This window comes from Amblyraja radiata, chromosome 46 (genome assembly GCF_010909765.2).
Source record: "Amblyraja radiata isolate CabotCenter1 chromosome 46, sAmbRad1.1.pri, whole genome shotgun sequence".
In the NCBI taxonomy this organism is placed as follows: domain Eukaryota; kingdom Metazoa; phylum Chordata; class Chondrichthyes; order Rajiformes; family Rajidae; genus Amblyraja; species Amblyraja radiata.
This window is the reverse complement of record NC_046001.1, coordinates 81,566-101,198: the sequence shown is the minus strand read 5'-3', so window position 1 is coordinate 101,198 and position 19,633 is coordinate 81,566. Positions and strand designations below refer to the sequence as shown.

At 41.0% G+C, this 19,633-nt stretch overlaps 1 protein-coding gene across 9 annotated transcripts in view; it reads left to right on the top strand.

The window, feature by feature from the left end:
- smarcc2 (SWI/SNF related, matrix associated, actin dependent regulator of chromatin subfamily c member 2) overlaps nt 1-19,633 on the top strand; it is a 65,359-nt gene that overhangs the window by 26,485 nt on the left and 19,241 nt on the right. For 7 of the 9 annotated variants that reach the window (XM_033015685.1, XM_033015682.1, XM_033015687.1 and 4 more), the window contains exons 11-15: nt 6,708-6,838; nt 13,482-13,541; nt 14,990-15,027; nt 17,319-17,449; nt 19,280-19,351. In XM_033015685.1, coding sequence (XP_032871576.1) covers nt 6,708-6,838; nt 13,482-13,541; nt 14,990-15,027; nt 17,319-17,449; nt 19,280-19,351 — 432 coding nt within the window. The remainder of the gene's footprint in view (nt 1-6,707; nt 6,839-13,481; nt 13,542-14,989; nt 15,028-17,318; nt 17,450-19,279; nt 19,352-19,633) is intronic. The other 2 variants (XM_033015686.1, XM_033015684.1) reach the window with 1 other exon arrangement.

The window sequence follows — 19,633 nt, the reverse complement described above, 5'->3', positions numbered from 1 at the left end:
TTGTTTTACTTTCAGATTTTCAGCATCTGCATTCTCGTTTTTGCTTTTTGAATGTGCAATTACTCTTTCCTGGTTTAAAGTGGAAAATTCTGTGTACCTCACTCGCTCCGCAGCATTTGCTTGAAGCTAGCAGGGCGACAGTTTTGTCCAATTGTATGAACTATTAAACCCAGGCTTTGAAATGGGCTGGTGCCATGTAAAAAAAATGCTCAAACAAAGCAAATGGATTTCAAGGTGAAGTATGTTCTTTTTCCCAATGCTAAAATTTTGTTAAAAATCTTGCATTCAAAATTTCAATCACTGTTCCTAAAATGGCAGTCAAAAGACCTTAATTTTTAAAAATATGCTTTATAGCCTTCCTCTTTGAGAATTTAACCTGGCTTGAATGCCAGTGAATGAACATGAAATGACACACACCTGCAGAAAAAAATGTTGAGGTGGTTCAAAGTTACATGTCACCAATCAACTGGAAGAAATGTCATCGAAATATTTTGTGACATCAGATGACAAGTTTGGAGATGTGTTTGGATGGTATTGAATACAGAGCTGTAGTCTGATGTGGGTATCCTTAACCAGGTGTTCCAGGGATGAGTGTAGGACCAGGGAGATGGCATCAGCCTTGGGCCTGTTACATAGACAATAGGTGCAGGAGGAGGCCATTCGGCCCTTCGAGCCAGCACCGCCATTCATTGTGATCATGGTGTGGTTGGCAACCTTTTGAAGCACGTCATGGTGGTGGATGTCAAGGCCACTGGATGGTTGTCATTAGGGATGAGACCTTGCTTTTCTTTGGCACTGGAATGGTGGAAAAAGAACAAAGGGTTCATGAGGATGTTACAGGGGCTGGTGGCCTTGTGTTTTAACAAGATGCTGTATAGACTGGTACTGACTTCACTGGAGTATTGGAGGTTGAGAGGTGACCTTAAATAAAGTGCTGTGTATAAAATGGATGGTCACAGTCTTTTACCCAGGGTAGGGGAGTTTAAAACTAGAAGGTGCTGGTTTGAAATAAGATGGGAAAGATTTTAAAAAGGTAATGATGGGCAACTTTTTCACACACTGGATGATGGATTTATAGAATCAGTGAAAGACACAACTGGAAAGGAACCCCTGTGAGAGTGATCATAATATGATGGAAATCAGCCTGCAGTTTTACCATGTCAGTGCTACTAATGTATTCACAGCATCCATTCTCAGGCACGCTGTTTCCAGGTAGTGTTGGCAGCAAGCAGCAACTACTTGTTTGCGCTCATGATGCTCATTAGACAATCATACAGAAAGAACAAACAAGGTGACTAGGGGGACACACGATTAGAGTTTTAACATTTAGCGAAAATCATATTTCATGCTCCTAAGCCCTTTAGTCGCTCATTGGCCCATTCTCTGGAAAGTGAGCCCCCAAATGTCACACACGTGACCCGTCCTTTGACCTCTGACACTCAACAAACATTGTCAGCATAACATATAACAACTTCACTTGATAAACCGAAAGAAAATATGAATCATATACGCAGTACAAAACAATGTACCTTTTAATGCTTTCAGATTTCAGATTTAGAAGAGATGTATTCCACAGCTTGTCATCTGTTTTGGTCACACACGTGACTCAGACTGGGGGGGGGGGGCCGTTACAGCTGATGACGCAATATGCTGACGGCAAACTATACAATCCCTTTATAAGTGGGTCGGGAGATCAACATCAATTTTTGGCCAAAGGCTTGGAATACTTTGAAAACGGCTGTCGTTTATGTCATGCCTTGCAATCTAAACTGATGTGCGCAAATCAGACAGGGTGGAGCGGGTGTACCAATCACAGCCAGTCGCTAAAGCAAACCGCTAGCTCAGCGTTTCCGAAGTTGGTCATCAAAGCAGGTCGCATGGTGCAGCAAGCAGCAACCCCACAGTTCAAGCCTTCAACTCCGTCCGGCGCAATGATTGACCTTTCAGCTTTTTCCTTTGTAGAATGGGTGATTTCATCCATGAGATTGTAAAACAGTCAGCCTATTTGCATGATTTTAATATCAATAGTGTTTCTGCCAAGATTGAAAATTCTTGAGAAACTATTGCAGGAGACAATAGGGTTCAACTCAAATATTATGTCGGTCCAATCCCTGCATATGCTGAAGCCTAAAATATTTTCCTTTTTTTAAACGTTGAATGTATTTTTATTCACATGTTGTGAACCTGAGCACTTTGTCAACTATCAGCAGATTTGTTTCAAATTTAGCAGAACACTTTCTTCTCTGGTGTGTCTGCTCCTCTCCCCTCTCAGACTCTCTTCCCAGGCACATTGTTTCCTTTCTTGCTTTTTCAGTTCCCCCCTCCTCTCTCACCCATCTCATTCTCTTTGTTTTACTTTCTCCCTCTCTCCCCCCCCTTCCTCTCTTGTGTTCTGACTTTCTCTCATTCATTCAATTCAATGTCTTGGTGGCAAAGGCAGGCCACTACAGTTGATCACAATTTCAGATAAAGGGTTGAAAAGAAATGATTTTTGAGGAATCGCAAAGTCACATTTGATAGAAAAGCAACAAAAACTCTCCTTATCAAGTGGGTCACCAAGGAATATAAAATTTGAGATGATTTAGGTTTTCTTTTCTGAGTTTATATTCGTATTTGAAACTGAAAAGTGTGGCCAAAAAGTATTGCTTTATCCTTGCTGCAAACCCAAATAATAGTTCAGGTCTTGGTGCATTCATGTTATTGTTTTTCCATTATTTATTTTAGATGCGCATAAATAAATAAAATACTACTGTATCTGCTTTTACTATTTCTAATGCATAGCAAAATATCTAAGCACCAGGCAGTGGAAACCTATCAATGCTACCCAATCATCTTTGGGAGGGAAGGCATGCTGAGGGGGGAAAATGCAAATGCAGGAAAATTCCAATACTTAAGCTTCGGGTTTTTGAAAGAGATGGGTCCATGGCAACTAAACTTTTCAACAGATTGAACTAGGAGGTTGTGGGCAACTTTCTGGGTAAGTTGAAAACTATCATTGTGTTTGTGATACTTCAGATCTTTGGGTTACCAGGAAGCAAGATGGTGACCAAACATAATATGCCAAGGTAGACAAAAATGCTGGAGAAACTCAGCGGGTGCAGCAACATCCATGGAGCGAAGGAAATAGGCAACGTTTCGGGACGAAACTCTGAAGGAAATAGGCAACGTTTCGGGCCGAAACCCGTTAGGGTTTCGTCCCGAAACGTTGCCTATTTCCTTCGCTCCATAGATGCTGCTGCACCCGCTGAGTTTCTCCAGCATTTTTGTCTACCTTCGATTTTCCAGCATCTGCAGTTCCTTCTTAAACATAATATGCCAAGGCTCCATTTGCTCTGGTGTTGCCAGTTCCATCTGTGGTAGCAGGTTCTTGTATGTTATTTGTGTCACTGCTTACCACCTAGTCTTTCATAGGAATTATGTACAAATATTGCTGCCATTTAATCTATTTAAAAAAATGAATATTTAAATTAATTAGATGCCCATTTGAAATATACATATGTGCGATGCTGTCAATTTATAAGGATGCACCCCAGAGTTATACAGTTAGATTCCAAGAGTAATCTTTTTGCCCTGGGCCTCCTCCATTACCATGCTGACTGGAGGAATTGCACCTCATATTCTGCTGGATAGCTTACAAACCAATGATATGAACGGTGAAGTCTCAAATTTTAGATAATCTCGCAATTTCCACCCCCTCTCCCCTTTGCCTCACCTGGCCACGCAGCTATTTTCCCACCTTCCCCTCCTCCTAGATTCTTTCACAATTCGCAACTCTTCAACTCGTCTTGTCTCACACCTTCTGCTTCAATCTATGTCCTTTGTTTCAACCATCTGCCCATCAAAATCCCCCCTCGCCTGTGTCTACCTATTGCCTGCCATACTTTGTCCTGCCTCTCCACCCTCTGAGCTTTCTCTCTCCTCCCCACCCCCCCCCCCCCATCACTGTAAATCAGTCTGAAGAAGGGTCCCGACCAGAAATGTCACCTACCCATGTTCTCTACAGATGCTGCTTGACCCGCTAAGTTACTCCAGTATTTTGTGCCGCCTTCTGCCCATGTTGTGCATAAGAACTCGTACGTTATTCCACGGCTCAACTATCTGTTTATAGATTACAACACTTACATAGAAATTAACATAGAAATTAGGTGCAGGAGTAGGCCATTCGGCCCTTCGAGCCTGCACCGCCTGTCCTCAGCCACTTTAATCCCAAATGTGATCAGGTTACTTCCACCACCATTTAGACACAGTTCCAGATCCCCACTACTCATTGGATAAATATCTATTTCCATAACTCCCCTCTAATCCTTTGACCAAGTACAAGTCTATATCCGCAGTTCTTAACCTTACCGCAAAGGGAATTATCCTTTCCTTCCACCCTTTATAAATCTCTTGTAATTTTATATAGCTCAAGTAAATCTCGATCATAAACCACACCAACGTCACCAACCTCTCCTCATATCCTGGCTACATTCATGTAAATCTCCTCTGTGGCCTCCGTCGCTATTACGTCCTACCTGTAATATGGTGGACAGAATTGAACACAGCACTCAAGCTATGGCTTAACTTGTGTTTTTTAAGATCCTTCATGATCTCCCGACTCTTGTAATCTGTACATCAGACAATAAAGGCAAGTATCTAGTGTACACAAAAATGCTGGAGAAACTCAGCGGGTGCAGCAGCATCTATGGAGCGAAGGAAATAGGCAACGTTTCGGGCCAAAACCCTTCTTCAGACTGATAGGGGGTGGCGGGGAGAAGGAAGGAAGGAAAAAGGAGGAGGAGGTGCCCGAGGGCTGAGGAAGGGGAGGAGACAGCAAGGGCTAACAACATTGGGAGAATTCAATGTTCTAGTGTGCCTTCTCTTAGGCATCTTATTTACAGTTTAATAACGCAAATCTATCGAAAACCATTCTGAGATTCTTCGATGGGATTCTTCCAATGCGTTTTTCCATGGGAAGGAGTCCTCGCCCCCCCAGTGATGACCCCTTCTCTCGTTTCCAACTGACCCCCTCCTCTTGGACCCCCCCCCCCTCATGGCCATCTACTGGCTTTAGACCTTTTTATTTTAAACTGCCGGCAGGGCATCAACCCCCTCAACTTCTCCCCCCCCCCCCCCCCTGAACGTACAGCCCTCCACTCACTCTGCAACAACCCAGACTGGGTGATCAAACCTGCCGACAAGGGAGGTGCCGTGGTAGTCTGGCGCGCTGATCTCTACAAAGCTGAGGCCACGCGCCAATTCTCAGACACCTCCTCCTACTTATCCTTGGACCATGACCCCACAGACGAGCACCAGGCCACTATCTCTAGCACCATCACTGACTTCTGTATAATATATCAAACCTGACATTGAAATACAAGAGACTACAGACAAAAAAAATACCGCTGGAGGGGCTCAGCGGGTCAAGCAGCATCAGTGGAATCAGAAGGATAGTTGATGTTTCCATCAGCACTTATAACAAATGTAAAGCACTTTGGCCAACGAGAGTTGTTTTTTAAATGTGCTCTATAAATAAATGTGACGACTTGACTTAAATACTTGCTGTATCTGCAGATATATTATGTTTTCCTTGCTCTATCTTCTGTTGTTAATTTTACATTCTGTTCAGTCTATGCCCACTTACGTTGCTCTATGTACTCTCTCTGCCAATACATAGGTACCAAGCCAAATTACTAAACTATTATTTTGTCCCAGAATCATCCCATTGACAGAGATATAAAACTATCCCTTGTACAACACCAGTAAATGTGAGTTTACCAATCTCAGGATTATGTGCATTAATCTATTAAACCAAGTCTGAAAAACGATCTTTCTTTACACGCTGGGCTGATTTCGGGATGTTTTGTACCCGTTCCTTTGTTACATAGGGTTGGGGTTTAATGGTTTCTATTTAGCTTGGACAAAAATCCCAATGGACCAAGCCTTGGAACTCTATGCCAAGTTATTGCAGGAAACTACACCCTGTCTGCGATATCATGCCAACATTTAATTGACACAAGCAGTGCAACTTTCTCAGCTCCAACTAAGTTGACTTCAAATGTCATCTACAAAGTGTATCATTTGAATTCTGGAGTTGCTTCAACTTACTGAAACTTTGAAAGAACACATGCTTGGTGAATTTGAAATCTTTGTCATTTCCATGTGTATTCATGACAAAAGTAGAATTCTGATATTTAGTTCTTTACGTTTTAAATTAACCATTTAAAAAACACTGAGAAGAGTGCAGGGTCCATTGGTGCATTTAATCAATCTTCTTCCTCTTGTTCCATCTGCACCTTTTGCTTCTGTGGTCTATATTAACTTAATAATAACCATAATAACTTGCAAAGAACTCGGCATAACTTCACAACTGCACATCTGTATCCAAATGGCATCACAACAAAGTGACAGAATTATTTTGTCTGATCACAAACCTGTCCTCAGATTTGTTTCAGCTGATGTTGGTCATTGGGTAATACTGCCTTACCTGTTTCCAGCAGTTCCTATTGTGATTGGGAACAGAATCATCTGGATCATTGCTGCATTAGATTGACTGAACATAAAATGCACAAGACTTTGACAAAGTGCCTCTTGGTATCTGGAGCAATTTTGATATGATTTTCCACATTGCGTAAATGTAGCTAAACCGTGATAGAATGTGACTTCATAAAGAACGAGTTAGAATGATGTACTCTTGAGCGGATGACCGCATTGCACCTTGTTTTAAGACGCAGTCCTGCCACACCATATGCCAAGTCAAAGCGAGGACATCGAGAGGAGGACCAAGAGGATCTGACCAAGGACATGGATGAACCTTCTCCTGTCCCCAACGTAGAAGAGGTCACACTACCGAAAAGTGGTAATAAGTTTTTCTCGTTTAATGCTTTCTTATTGATCGATTGATTTTTTTTTTTCACGCTACTGTACACACTAATTCAATTGATAGTAGATTGTCACTGCTCCAAATTTATTTTATTTGCATTGTCCTAAAGGTAAGCCACTACTTCTGAAGTCCAAGTTGGATTTAGTTCCAAATACCAAAGCTGAAAGGCTGGCATTCACATTGAACGCACTGCCCAAGAATGGCTCAAATTGACTTTAGGCTGTATCTCTGCTCCACTGTCCTAGCCACAGAGTGAAGGATCAGAATTGTTTATTTTCAAATTTGCACTGTTAACTTTAACAACACAACCCTTTGTATATTGTCTTGTTACTGCTGATTTTTCACTGTGTTTTGCTGTCGTTTTCAGCTTCTTTACAGATATGTCACATAATGCATCAAACTACTGAATTTGGAAAAGCATTTCTGATTTTCTGAGTCTGCATACGTGATGAGAATATTTTTGGGGTTGCTAAAAGGATTTCCAAGGTTTTACAACCACTAACTATATTTTCCTGATACTTGGTTGAAATGTATGCATGTCACTGGACTAGAGAAACAATAAGAAATAAAGAAGAAACCTCGTGACATCCTATTTAGTCAGAAACTGCTTGTAACCAAACTAATGACCCACAGGACAATGCCAGTATCACTGAATGCAACAGGTCAAACAATCAAGCTCGGCAATTAACATCAACAAAGAAACAAAATGCTGGAGGAATTCAGTGGTTCAGGCAGCATCTATGGAGAGAAATGGACAGACGACGTTTCGAGTCGGGGCCCCTAACATCATCATTATATTTAGAATTATACAGCATGGAAACAGGCCCTTCAGCCCAACATCCCAAGCCGAACAACACGCCCCATCTACACTAGTCCCACCTGCCTGCATTTGATCCATATAACCATATAACCATATAACAATTACAGCACGGAAACAGGCCATCTCGACCCTTCTAGTCCGTGCCGAACACATAATCTCCCCTAGTCCCATATACCTGCGCTCAGACCATAACCCTCCATTCCTTTCCCATCCATATAACTATCCAATTTATTTTTAAATGATAAAAACGAACCTGCCTCCACCACCTTCACTGGAAGCTCATTCCACACAGCTACCACTCTCTGAGTAAAGATCCATATCCCTCTAAACCTGTCCTATCCATGCACCAATGTATCATAAACATTGTGATAGTCCCAGCCTCAACTACCTCCTCTGGCAGCTTGTTCCACACACCCACCGCCCTTTGTCTACAAAAGGCTTTTGAAGCTTTCTGTGTCAAGTGAGGAGTGACAGTGGAGCCTAAAGTCCATCCTTCAATTTTGATAAAGTGTACAGACATGCTTCCAATCCACAACGTGTCTGTACATTTTTAATGAACTGTTACATGGCAACCGAATGTTTGTTTTTATTAGGTCATAACCAGGACATTAAATCAGCTATTATTGTGGTTCCAGCTTTTCAGATTTTCCTGCACAGTATCCCAGTCACAGATTGGACATTCACCCTTTCAGAGTTGCCCATTTACAGATGAGGGAAACTATTGTATGCTGCCCCAGTCACTTAATGGACAGAGTCCCAGTAGGCCCCAGTCTCAATCAATCAATCCAGGGCTTAATGTATCTCAAAGGGACATAATTACACCACAGTCCTATTTACATCCGAGCACTATTCCTCATTTTGAACAAGGTTTTTCTCTCATCAAAAAGAGTAAATATAAAGCCCATAAATATGATTTTTTTTGTTAATTAATCCAAAATAAAATTTAAGCAAACCTTTATCACGAGAATGGTAAGAACATAGAGTTCATGACTGCATTAAATCTGTATTTGAGGCAAAACGCTAGATAAAAATATTAAGGAAAAATATTTATAGATAGGATGAGAATAAAATGTCAAAGTATATCATAAGTGTTTTAAGAGTGGAGCCTCACACACTGGTTATTATGTATGAATGCATTCATCTATAGTAAAGAGAACCAATAAAGATTGATAAGAAGTATTCACACAGACGAATCAAAGAAAAATGGCAAGGCAAAGATTGATTATGTGTATCATTGAATAGTATAAAATGCTTTGGAATTGATTCCCAGTCGATGGCACTGAATGCATTGTGTAATAGCAACAGCAAACTCTCAGTTTTGTATAGAATTGTCTGAATCCTGGATAAACGGACAGAAGAATATGCTTGTCCCATCTCAGTAACTTTGATTAGGAACAGTAAAAGTAATGGTTGAAGAAAGATTGGCTTCTACTGAGCTGAGGCCCTGCCTGGCCACAAGTTTTACGGGATGCTTTACGATTGTCAGTGAACAGGTAAACCAGCGACTTGCCTTCCAGAGTAACAGACAGGATAGTTCGAATGGCATCTTGAAATCTAATGGTTTGTATCTGTGGTAACTGCAACAGAGAGCTTGACTATATAGAAAGCAAACACAGTTCAGACTTTGTCTTAGTTAATGATGCTAAGACTATCAGGTCCACTGTTTGTAATGCAATAACGTGCACAGGAGGACACAACGTGCGTACCCATGAGTGAGGGATTCTGAGACCTTGTTATGGCACGGAGGTTTGTATTTGAATAGAGCTGTAGTCAATATGAACACTCTGCCTCCAATCTGAACAGATGTTCAGCTGGGTGGCTGGGGAGTTGCCAATCTGCCCATTCTAGCTGGGAGCAGGAGAAACTCATCAATACATTTATGTGCTCATCCTGAAAAATGAACTTGCGATTCCTCATGCACAAACAAGACCATCTGAGTCGGTATAGAAGAAAGAACCTTTACAGGCAGTATAGAAGAAAGAACCGTTACATGATAAAGGTACATTTAACATTAGAGAATAATGCAGAGTATCTCACTTTAAACATAGGCAATATATTGTTGGAAGAGTCTGCCATGTGAATTGTTCCACTGACCTGCTGTTTACCCATCTGCCAATCAAATCCCTCTCACCTCGATTCACCTATCACTTGCCAGGCTTTGTGTCCTGACCCGAAATGTCATCTGTCCATTCCCTCCATAGATGCTGCCTGACCTGCTGGTTCCACCACACACTTTGTATTTTATTCAACATTCCAGCTTCTGCAGTTCCTTGTGTCTCCTACTGCACATTGAAGCTCCTTTGAAATTATTATAAGAGAGAGGTTATAAGAGCTTTCACCCAAAACTCATTGTAAACAAAAAAGAACCATTACCTAGTATTTATCTCATTGCTATATATTGGATCATGCAATGCGCAAAATGGCGGCTGCTTTTGCCTACAAAGGAGGCGTGACTACACTTAGAAAGTACTTAATTGTTTGTGATGTTCTGAAAAAAATCATGAAAGGGACTTTATAAATGGAAGTTGCTTAATGAAATAGACACATGACATTCTATGAAATGTTACGGTGAGTAGTTCTTCACTTTTATTCATAGTATATTGAAAACTAATAAAAGTAAATGAAAGAATAAGGAATGGAGTGAGAGTTCATACAGTTTTTTTACAAGCTTTAGAACTGCTTCATTGGTAGCATATTGTGCACATGTTATATTCATCGATAATTAATGAATAACTTTTTTGATGTCAATATCAGGCACGCGAAAAATCACCATCGCCATTGCTGCAGCTCCGTCTCGGACATACTTTAAAATTCACCATTGCAATCCAAACATAGAACTCTTTGAGCGCGCAAAATGTCTGCTCAGCAAAGTTCTTATTGTTAACCTGGACTTCCAAACTAAAATGCATGGCTGTGCTCAGCAGGACATGTACAGCCGTTGGATTTTGAATGGATCAATTTGAAAAAAAAATCACCTACTTGGGCACTAAATTGAAAGAGTTTTCTTTAAATTTTATTTAAAGTAATTGAATGAAAATCAAATCAATTTACTGCTCCAGTTTTTTACTCAAACACAAACGTTATTCATGTATTTAAAGAACCAATTCTCATCCCAGAGTAATAGGGGATTGCATGCATTCTGAAAGAATTCTATGAAAGCAAAATAATTGCGCAAAATTATTCGCACTTGCAAAATTCATAGCTGTGACTACTTCAAAAGTATTCCATTGGATGTTGATCACGTACTTTTGTAGTGAGATGATTCCTTTTAGGATGTTGATGTATAGATATATGCACTTGGCTCCTCATGTAATACTCTGCCTCCCTCTGCAGTGCTTCTTTATAATTGTATTGAATGTAATGCAGCACCAGCATGTCAAAATAGAGCATCTTTGACCACAGAGAACAGTGCCGCTCCTGGTCTATTTATCTATTTATTTATCTATTTATTTAATTAATTAATTATATGTTTTATTGGAAGCAATTGTACAAAAAACGTGACAATGTTACAGCTCTGGCACAGCTTCAATTTTAACATTTTTCAAACAGAACATTAAATTAGAAAGAGAAGAAAGAGAAAAAGAAAAGAAAGAAGAAAAAAGAGGAGATATGTGTTCCTGGTTTAAATCATTGTTGGGACTGTGAACAGTGCCAATTCTGAAAGAATGTGTTGACACAATATGCTGGAGCATTTAAAATCAACATTGCACACATTTGATTAATTTGAGAAACCAAAGTTGAGACCACTCTGTGAATATTAACAATTTATATTACTCCACCTTCAGTGCATCTGTTGGGTGCATCACTTGTGTAAAACTGTTCTGGAAGTTTAGAAAGCAAAGGCAAAGCAGCGTGTAACCAGCTGACTTGGCTGACCCTTTATTCAACATATTCAGGCAGGAAAGAAGCCTGAGGGAGAGTTAAAGGTCATCACAACTGTTTCATCATTACTTCCTGGCCATTAGATTCAGATTCAGATTCAACTTTAATTGTCATTGTCAGTGTACAGTACAGAGACAACAAAATGCAGTTGTCTTACAGGTAGTCCTGCTATAGTGTGATAGCTGTATTCCTAACAAACCTCATTATAGAAAATTGCATTCAAAAATCAATTGTGTCAATGGAGAATATAGGGTTTGGGGTTAGAGAGTTTCAGACTCACAAAAACAAAGTTATTTTGCCTCTAGATTTTCAAAAGTAAAGTTATTTTTCATAGCTATGAATGTATTTATGTTACTGCAAGCTACAAAGCACTAAGGGCAGCATGTTACAGTGTTTAATAAAGTATTGTTGCACAAGTGTCAAAGGATGCGATCGCTTTTCATATGCTACGGCCACATGCGGTAAAACTAGTAGCGTGTGTTCTTAAGAGACATTGGTGTCTGACTACTGCAGCACGGTTACATGGAAACATCCTGGACTTTTTTTTTTTCAAGACGGCTTTTTTTTGCTTGTCAATTTCCAAAGAAACATTTAAGCGATTATCTAGTTTCCGAATGAAATCGCATTATTACCAATTTGGCCCGCATAATTCAATTAATGCTCCCTAATTCATCAGAGATGTGATATCAAGTTAGTGTTATGGAAACGTGCTTGACAGCAGAACTGCCTGTGTGTTGCATTGTTTAATAGAGTACCTTTGAACAAGTGTCAATAGAAGTGATTGTCAATTTCAATGGCTACATGCAGTTAAAGTAGCAGCTGGGTTCTTAAGAAACAATGGGTACTGCAGGGGAATTACATGGAAACATAATTTTTTCCCTAACTTGTTTAAATCCTAGACAGCTTTTTTTTTCTGTTTGTCAATTTCCAAAATAACTTAAGTGCTTGTCTAGTTTCTGATCAAAATCACATTATAACAATTTTGGCCCGCTTAATATGGATAATGTTCCCTAATTCATCGCTCATGTTATGGAAAGCCGTGTAATTGTAGAAATACCTGTATTTACAGAGCTGCTTTTTGCAATACTCCTTGCATGTTGTCTGAGCATTATTGTCTGGGCTGGTGCTGCACACCATAGTAGGTTTGACAAATAATTAGGCACTACTCCTCAGCGGGGGGCTCCTTGTCCTGAAATTGCATTGCATTTGTACACTCCAAATTTACATGGAGAATGCTTGAATGAAGACACATTATCTACCATCTTAATTCTCTGTATCATATGCCATAAGATAGGTCTTTCAAATAAAACATCTGTTTGAAATAAGCTGATATATATAATCCTTCCCAAAGATGTATTCAAGAGAGAGTTAGACAGAGCTCTTGGGGCTAACAGAGTCAAGGGATATGGGGAGAAAGCAGGAACGGGGTACTGATTGTGGATGATTAGCTATGATCATGGCAGTACATGCTCAAAGGGCCAAATGGCCTACACCTGCACATATTTGCTATGTTTCTATGTTTAATATGCTATGAAAAGACCAAAATCACTCCACAGATAAACCATGTCTCATAATGCCCACCGGTAACACATTGAGCATTCCTCTCAATGTTGTCAGGCAGGACTCCAAATTACAATTACAATTCAGTGTTGTGTTCAAATGTAGATGGTTGCTTCCAGAACAGATCCAGAGAAAAAAGGCAGCCCACCACCACCATCTCGGGATAATTAGGGATGAACAATAAATGGTGATCTTCTGGTAATGAATAAAGAATGAAGCTCATACAGTATCTGTAATCTTAGATGCGGTTCCTTTGAAATGTGCAATGTTCATTTGTGTTATCTGCTGTGTGATCATCTCACAGAATGGTATTCTTTGTGAATGTTTATAATTGGTAGTGTTTGTAATGTCTTTTAGTGAATACAAAGAAAGATTCTGAATCGGCTCCAGTGAAAGGTGGAACGATGACTGATCTAGGTAAGGAATAACGTGTGTGTATTTATCCATCGTTCTATAGCGCTCCCTCTCCACCTCACCTCTATCTTTATCACAATCTATTACTCACGTCCTTTTCCCCGTTATCTTCATACTCTCCCATTCTACCCCTTGAACCATTTCATTTAAATTTTATTGGAAACAATATTATCCTGATATCCTGGCAAATGTTTATCCCTCAATATAACTCCATATTTGGCACCCATTTGTTTTTGAGCGATTTTCTTCATGATTTTCTAGGGATTGTGTGTATAAAATAAAAGTGCCGATTTTAGTTTAAGCAGTTTAAGCATGGATCAGAGTCTTACTCGTATGTCCAAAAGGTAAACCAGTATTTTCAAATACATCTGTACTTTCAAAAGCATTTGATAAGGTGGTTATATGAAGGAAGGTTTCATTTTGTTAATGTAAACACGTTAGCAGGGGTCGAAGCTGGGGCCCCCCATTATTCACAGTAATTAGAAACATACAATTTGTTAATAACGCATGTTGTGTTTCTGGGAGTTTCACAGGGATAAGTGGCCTTAGACTAGTTTATTACAGCATTTGGATTTTACTCTACTGTTGGGCAGTGGATGACAAATCTTAATAGAGTTTAAAAATTACACCTTAATTTCTAGCTTTCACTATAGCTAAACCTGTTCAGGGAATTATTCTAGTAATACCCTTCTAATACAACGTTAGAATTGACCATGGCTAATCTGAACCTGCCAGGGGACACCAATTGACAATGCTGTACTTTGCCAATCAAGGATAGAGACCCATTTAGCAACATAGAAAATAGGTGCAGGAGTAGGCCATTCAGCGCTTCGAGCCAGCACCACCATTCAATATGATCTTGGCTGATCAGTACCCCGTTCCGGCTTTATCCCAAAATCCCTTGATTCCTTTAGCCCTAAGAGCTAAATCTAACTCTCTCTTGAAAACATCCAGTGAATTGGCCTCCACTGCCTTCTATGGCAGAGAATTCCACAGATTCACAACTCTCTGGGTGAAACATTTACAAGGGAATGGCCTAGTGGTCCTTGTGGCAGCCTACCCAGTGTGTCATGAAATCTGTAAGGCTGACTTTGGAACATCTGCAGATCATTATACAGTGATCCATGTGAACAAACCATCACAACCTCACATGTCCAACCTGTGAACCTTGTGCTCTGGCAGTCCACCTAGTCTGCACTCTTGAAGGGTGTAGAAGATGATCTTTACTATAATGAGTAACCAACCAGGTTGTTAATCTGAAAACAAAAACATTCAAGGGGCTAATCGATTGTTCAGTTCACTGCACAGCATAACATCATTTTCTTCCTTTCAGCCAGGATTAACAGCAGGAGAGAAGCTACTTAATATTTTTAGTTGCTTGGCATTATTTATAATGCGGCTTCAAGGATTCCAAACAGATAAGCATTTTTGACATCTGCTTTCTTTTCCAGATGAGCAAGAGGATGATAGTCTGGAAACTACAGGCAAGGTAAGAGTGCTGTTCACTTATCATTCATGTGCACTCAGTCATTTCACTTGTTAGTTCTGAGGGTATAGGTTTTACGCCATGGTTTTTTTTGCTTGAATACAATTCAATTTATTTGTCATTTGGACCCCTTGACGTCCAAACGAAATGCCGTTTCTGCAGCCATACATTACAAACAAATAGACCCAAGACACAACATAATTTACATAAACATCCATCACATTGCTGTGATGGAAGGCAAAAAAACTTCTCTCTCCACTGCACTCCCCCCCCCGATGTCAGAGTCAAAGTCAAAGCCCCCGGCGGGCGATGGCGAATTGTCCCGTGGCCATTTAAGCCACGCCGGGTAATGCAAGGTCGCACACCGGGTCTTGGTGTTAGAGGCCCCGGCGCGCGCTCGCAAACTCCCGCGGCAATTCCAAGCCGCGCGGGGCGGTGATGTAAGGCCCCGCTCAGGTGCTCTTCAACCCCGCAACTCGGGCGGGAGAAGTCGCCGTTGCGGGAGCCCTGAAAAGCGGTCTCCCTCCAGGTACCCGCGGGCTCCCGGTGCCGTCCGCCAAACCCGCAGTTGCAGCCACCGAATCTCCGGGGGTCGGGTCGCAGCAGCGTCCACCACAGCTCCACCCGCTCTGGACTCGGCCAGCCCCGCGACGGTGAGTAGTCGGCACCAGAGTCCCCGGTCTTCCTGTTGGAGGCCGCTCCTCGTTGCAGCCCCAACGACAACGGAGACCCGACAAAGAAAAGGTCGGGTCTCCCGTGCAGGGAGAGATTTAAAAGTTACCCCCAACCCCCCCACACCACCCCCACCCCCCCACACACATACCCCAACAAAAATAACAAAAACTACATTAAAACATAGACATAAAATAATAAAAACGCAGACGGACTGCAGAGGCCGCTGCAGACGAGAGTCGCGCCACCCACCGAAGAATCCCATCTTGAAAGATCTTACTAAAACCGGCACTTTACTGAAGATATGTGGCAGGGTGCAGCATGAACCACTGGGGCACGTACTAAATTATGGAAAAATGGGAAAGTCTAGAATTGCACTGAATGATCAAGAAGAGAAGAAGATGACCTGAGAAGATAGTTATTCCCTCTGCAAGTTGTATAACCAGCTGGCCAAGGGCAATCCATGGCCGATTCAGTTGTGGCCATTGGACCAGTTCTGTAGTTCCAGCTCCAGCCTGGTTGGGTGAGATTTAGGACCACTTCATTATCCTGTCATACAGATTAATTTCAATTGAGGCTAGCTTTCTCGCAACTATTTAAAAACATACAGCTACTGGGAGAGAGGGAAGCAAGCCTCGACATTAGTATAGTCTGATGACAAGTAAAGCATGTCTGAGACTCCACCTGACCCGCTGAGTTACTCCAACAATGCTTTTTACTTGCTATATTAGTATGGGCAAAAAAAAGTGCCCAGGGTGTATGATTGCTCGTGCATTGGGTCCTTCATGTATACGGATAAAGAATCTAATATCTTTTACAGGCCCCACTGCAATCATTTTGAATATTCAACCACATTGACATGCAGCCTAACACATCCTTTAAAAGAACCCACAAGGCAGGTCTCTCAAATATGCTTTCTTGAAAATGGCACTGAGACAGCGGTCCACGTGTTCAGACCAAGCAGTGCATGATGGAACTAAGTTACCTGTTGAGACAGATGCCTAGGTGGGCAAGCTGAAATGGAGGGTAGGGCAGGTGGCCACAACGTTGTCAATGTTGAAATGTGTGAGCTCATAGTATCAAAGTGCCATGTTGTTCTGTTGTCTACCTCTTGGTATAGGCTGACATTGTAGCTATTTTGTACCAATGAAACTTAGTATAAGCCATGGGGAGTAATATTCTTGATAGAAGCTATGGGTGAGCCACATTGTATTATGGAATGATCTGTGTTGCCCACAGAATGATACTGCTCAAAGCTTTTCCACATTATTCGGTAATACTTGGGTTGGGCAATTCTAATTGTTGTTTTAGCTATAACTCCAATTGTGTAAAATGCCTTATTTAAGCTGTCGCTGATGATAATATATTTACAGTGCCCTCCATATGTATAAAACCAAAATGTATAAAAGTGGCCTTTATTAAAATCTGACAATGTGCACTTTAACCACATGTGATTTTTTTTCTATTACAAATCTCAAATTGTGGAGTACAGAGGCAAATATATAAATGATGGGTCTTTGTCCCAAACATTATGGAGGGCACTGTATCAATGGTGTAAAAATATGTAAGAGGTGAGGACTTTGCCAACAGTGTTGAAGGTAGATTGTGCTTTCCTGCTCCAGGATGAGGAAGATGTTTCCACTGGGAACAAAGGGGAACAGACCAAAAATTCTGAGCTGCATGAAGACAATGTTACAGAGCAGACTCACCATATCATCATACCCAGCTATGCAGCATGGTTTGACTACAACAGGTATACCCGAGGCAGTCGGTGCTTTTACATTGTCATGTGGAGACTGGTATATGTTTAGGATGCTCGTTTAAACCGAAGATCGACACAAAAAGCTGGAGTAACTCAGCTTGAAACACAGGCAGCATCTCTGGAGAGAAGGAATGGGTGACGTTTCCCAATACGCTGCCTGTCTCGCTGAGTTACTCCAGCTCGTGTCTATGACTGGTATATGTTATTGGGATGAATAATGATCTGTTATAATGTAAATATAATACTTTTCTATTGGATGTTCATTTTACCGCGCATGAGATGCTATAATAATAATAATAATGGATGGGATTTATATAGCGCCTTTCTAATACTCAAGGCGCTTTACATCGCATTATTCATTCACTCCTCAGTCACACTCGGTGGTGGTAAGCTACTTCTGTAGCCACAGCTGCCCTGGGGCAGACTGACGGAAGCGTGGCTGCCAATCTGCGCCTACGGCCCCTCCGACCACCACCAATCACTCACACACATTCACACACAGGCAAAGGTGGGTGAAGTGTCTTGCCCAAGGACACAACGACAGTATGCACTCCAAGCGGGATTCGAACCGGCTACCTTCCGGTTGCCAGCCGAACACTTAGCCCATTGTGCCATCTGTCGTCCCGAACTATGACAAGAGGTTTCCGTGTTTCCAAGATACTGAGTTTCATAAGGACTGCAGAATGCGTTCTCTTCACATTGAATTTTGAATTTGAAATATTTCCTTGGTCTGATGGAGCTAAAGACAACCTTCAGTGCTGCGGTCTGTGATCGTACAGGAAAATACGAGTAGATAACACTGGTAAAAGAAGTCAAATAGCCTCCTCGCAAATAACATACGTAATTCTACGATATGTACAGGCTTCCTGGGTTGCAAATGACCTGACTTACAGAAATCTGACTTTACGCAAATTCTCAAATTTTAAAGTCTTTTTCAAGCTAGAAATATTGAACTGTTTGCAGGTATTCATGAATGGCGGAGAGGCGGTGTATATTCCATTGATTTAATTATGGGTAGTGTGAAGGTAATTATTCCAGAAATTAAAGGATAGTGTAGGTAGAACAATGCATAATAGAAAATGGTCATTTCTGACTGACAAAGAAATCGGCTTACAGACGGTTCTCAGGAACGGAACCCATTTGTAACCCGGGGACTACCTATATTCATACCCAAGAATCAAGGTATTCTATCTTAAGAACATAGGTCAGAGAGCATCAGCATTTTTCTATTCAATATTTTACACCCGGGAAAGATCAATGGGCTCAGCAGGAATCCGATGGGATCAGATCATCTGCCTGGTGTACGTCTGCCTGTTTTTACTTCCTTTTGAAGTGAAAGGAAAACTTTTCAAAATAACAGGTAGCCAATTCGTTTTTTCTGTCGGCAGATTATATTAAAATCCAGTTCCACCTCTGATCCCGCATTTTGCTTGATCCTATATCCTAAACGTTGCTTGAAGGAGGACAAGAGAAAAAGTAGTTGGGCTAAGGGAAGGGTTAACATATGGGAATTTCATCTGTTTTTTTAGTTAACTTTTGAATAGTTCAAAACGACACAATTTGTAGATTACCAGAGTGCAAATGTAATAATTACAGAGATAGTATAAATGCAAACTCTCCATAGATGCTGCTGCACCCGCTGAGTTTCTCCAGCACTTTTGTCTACCTTCGATTTTCCAGCATCTACAGTTCCTTCTTCAACAAGATTATCTTGGGGCTTCCTTTTAGAGTCACATCTGTATACCTCTTTGGGAAGCCCGACTGTATAATGAACAACAATTGCAACAATACTTTTATTATTATTATTGTTATTGCCAACAGTGTCCATGCAATTGAGCGCCGAGCTCTCCCAGAATTCTTCAATGGAAAAAATAAATCCAAGACCCCGGAGATGTGAGTATTTAGTTAATACATCATTTGTTTTCTCGAAAGTAAAAATTAATATTGTGGGATTTTCTTATGAAATAGGAGAAGGCCATTTTGTTCTAATGGTTCCATGCCAGCTCACAGAATAATCCCATTCCCCCCTAGTTTTCTCTGTAACCTATTCTCTCTCATATTCCCATCAACTCCCCCCAGAGTCTACTCCTCATATGCTCACTGGAGCCAATTCATAGCAGCCAATTAGTTCAAGTTCAAGTTCAAGTGAGTTTATTGTCATGTGTCCCTGTATAG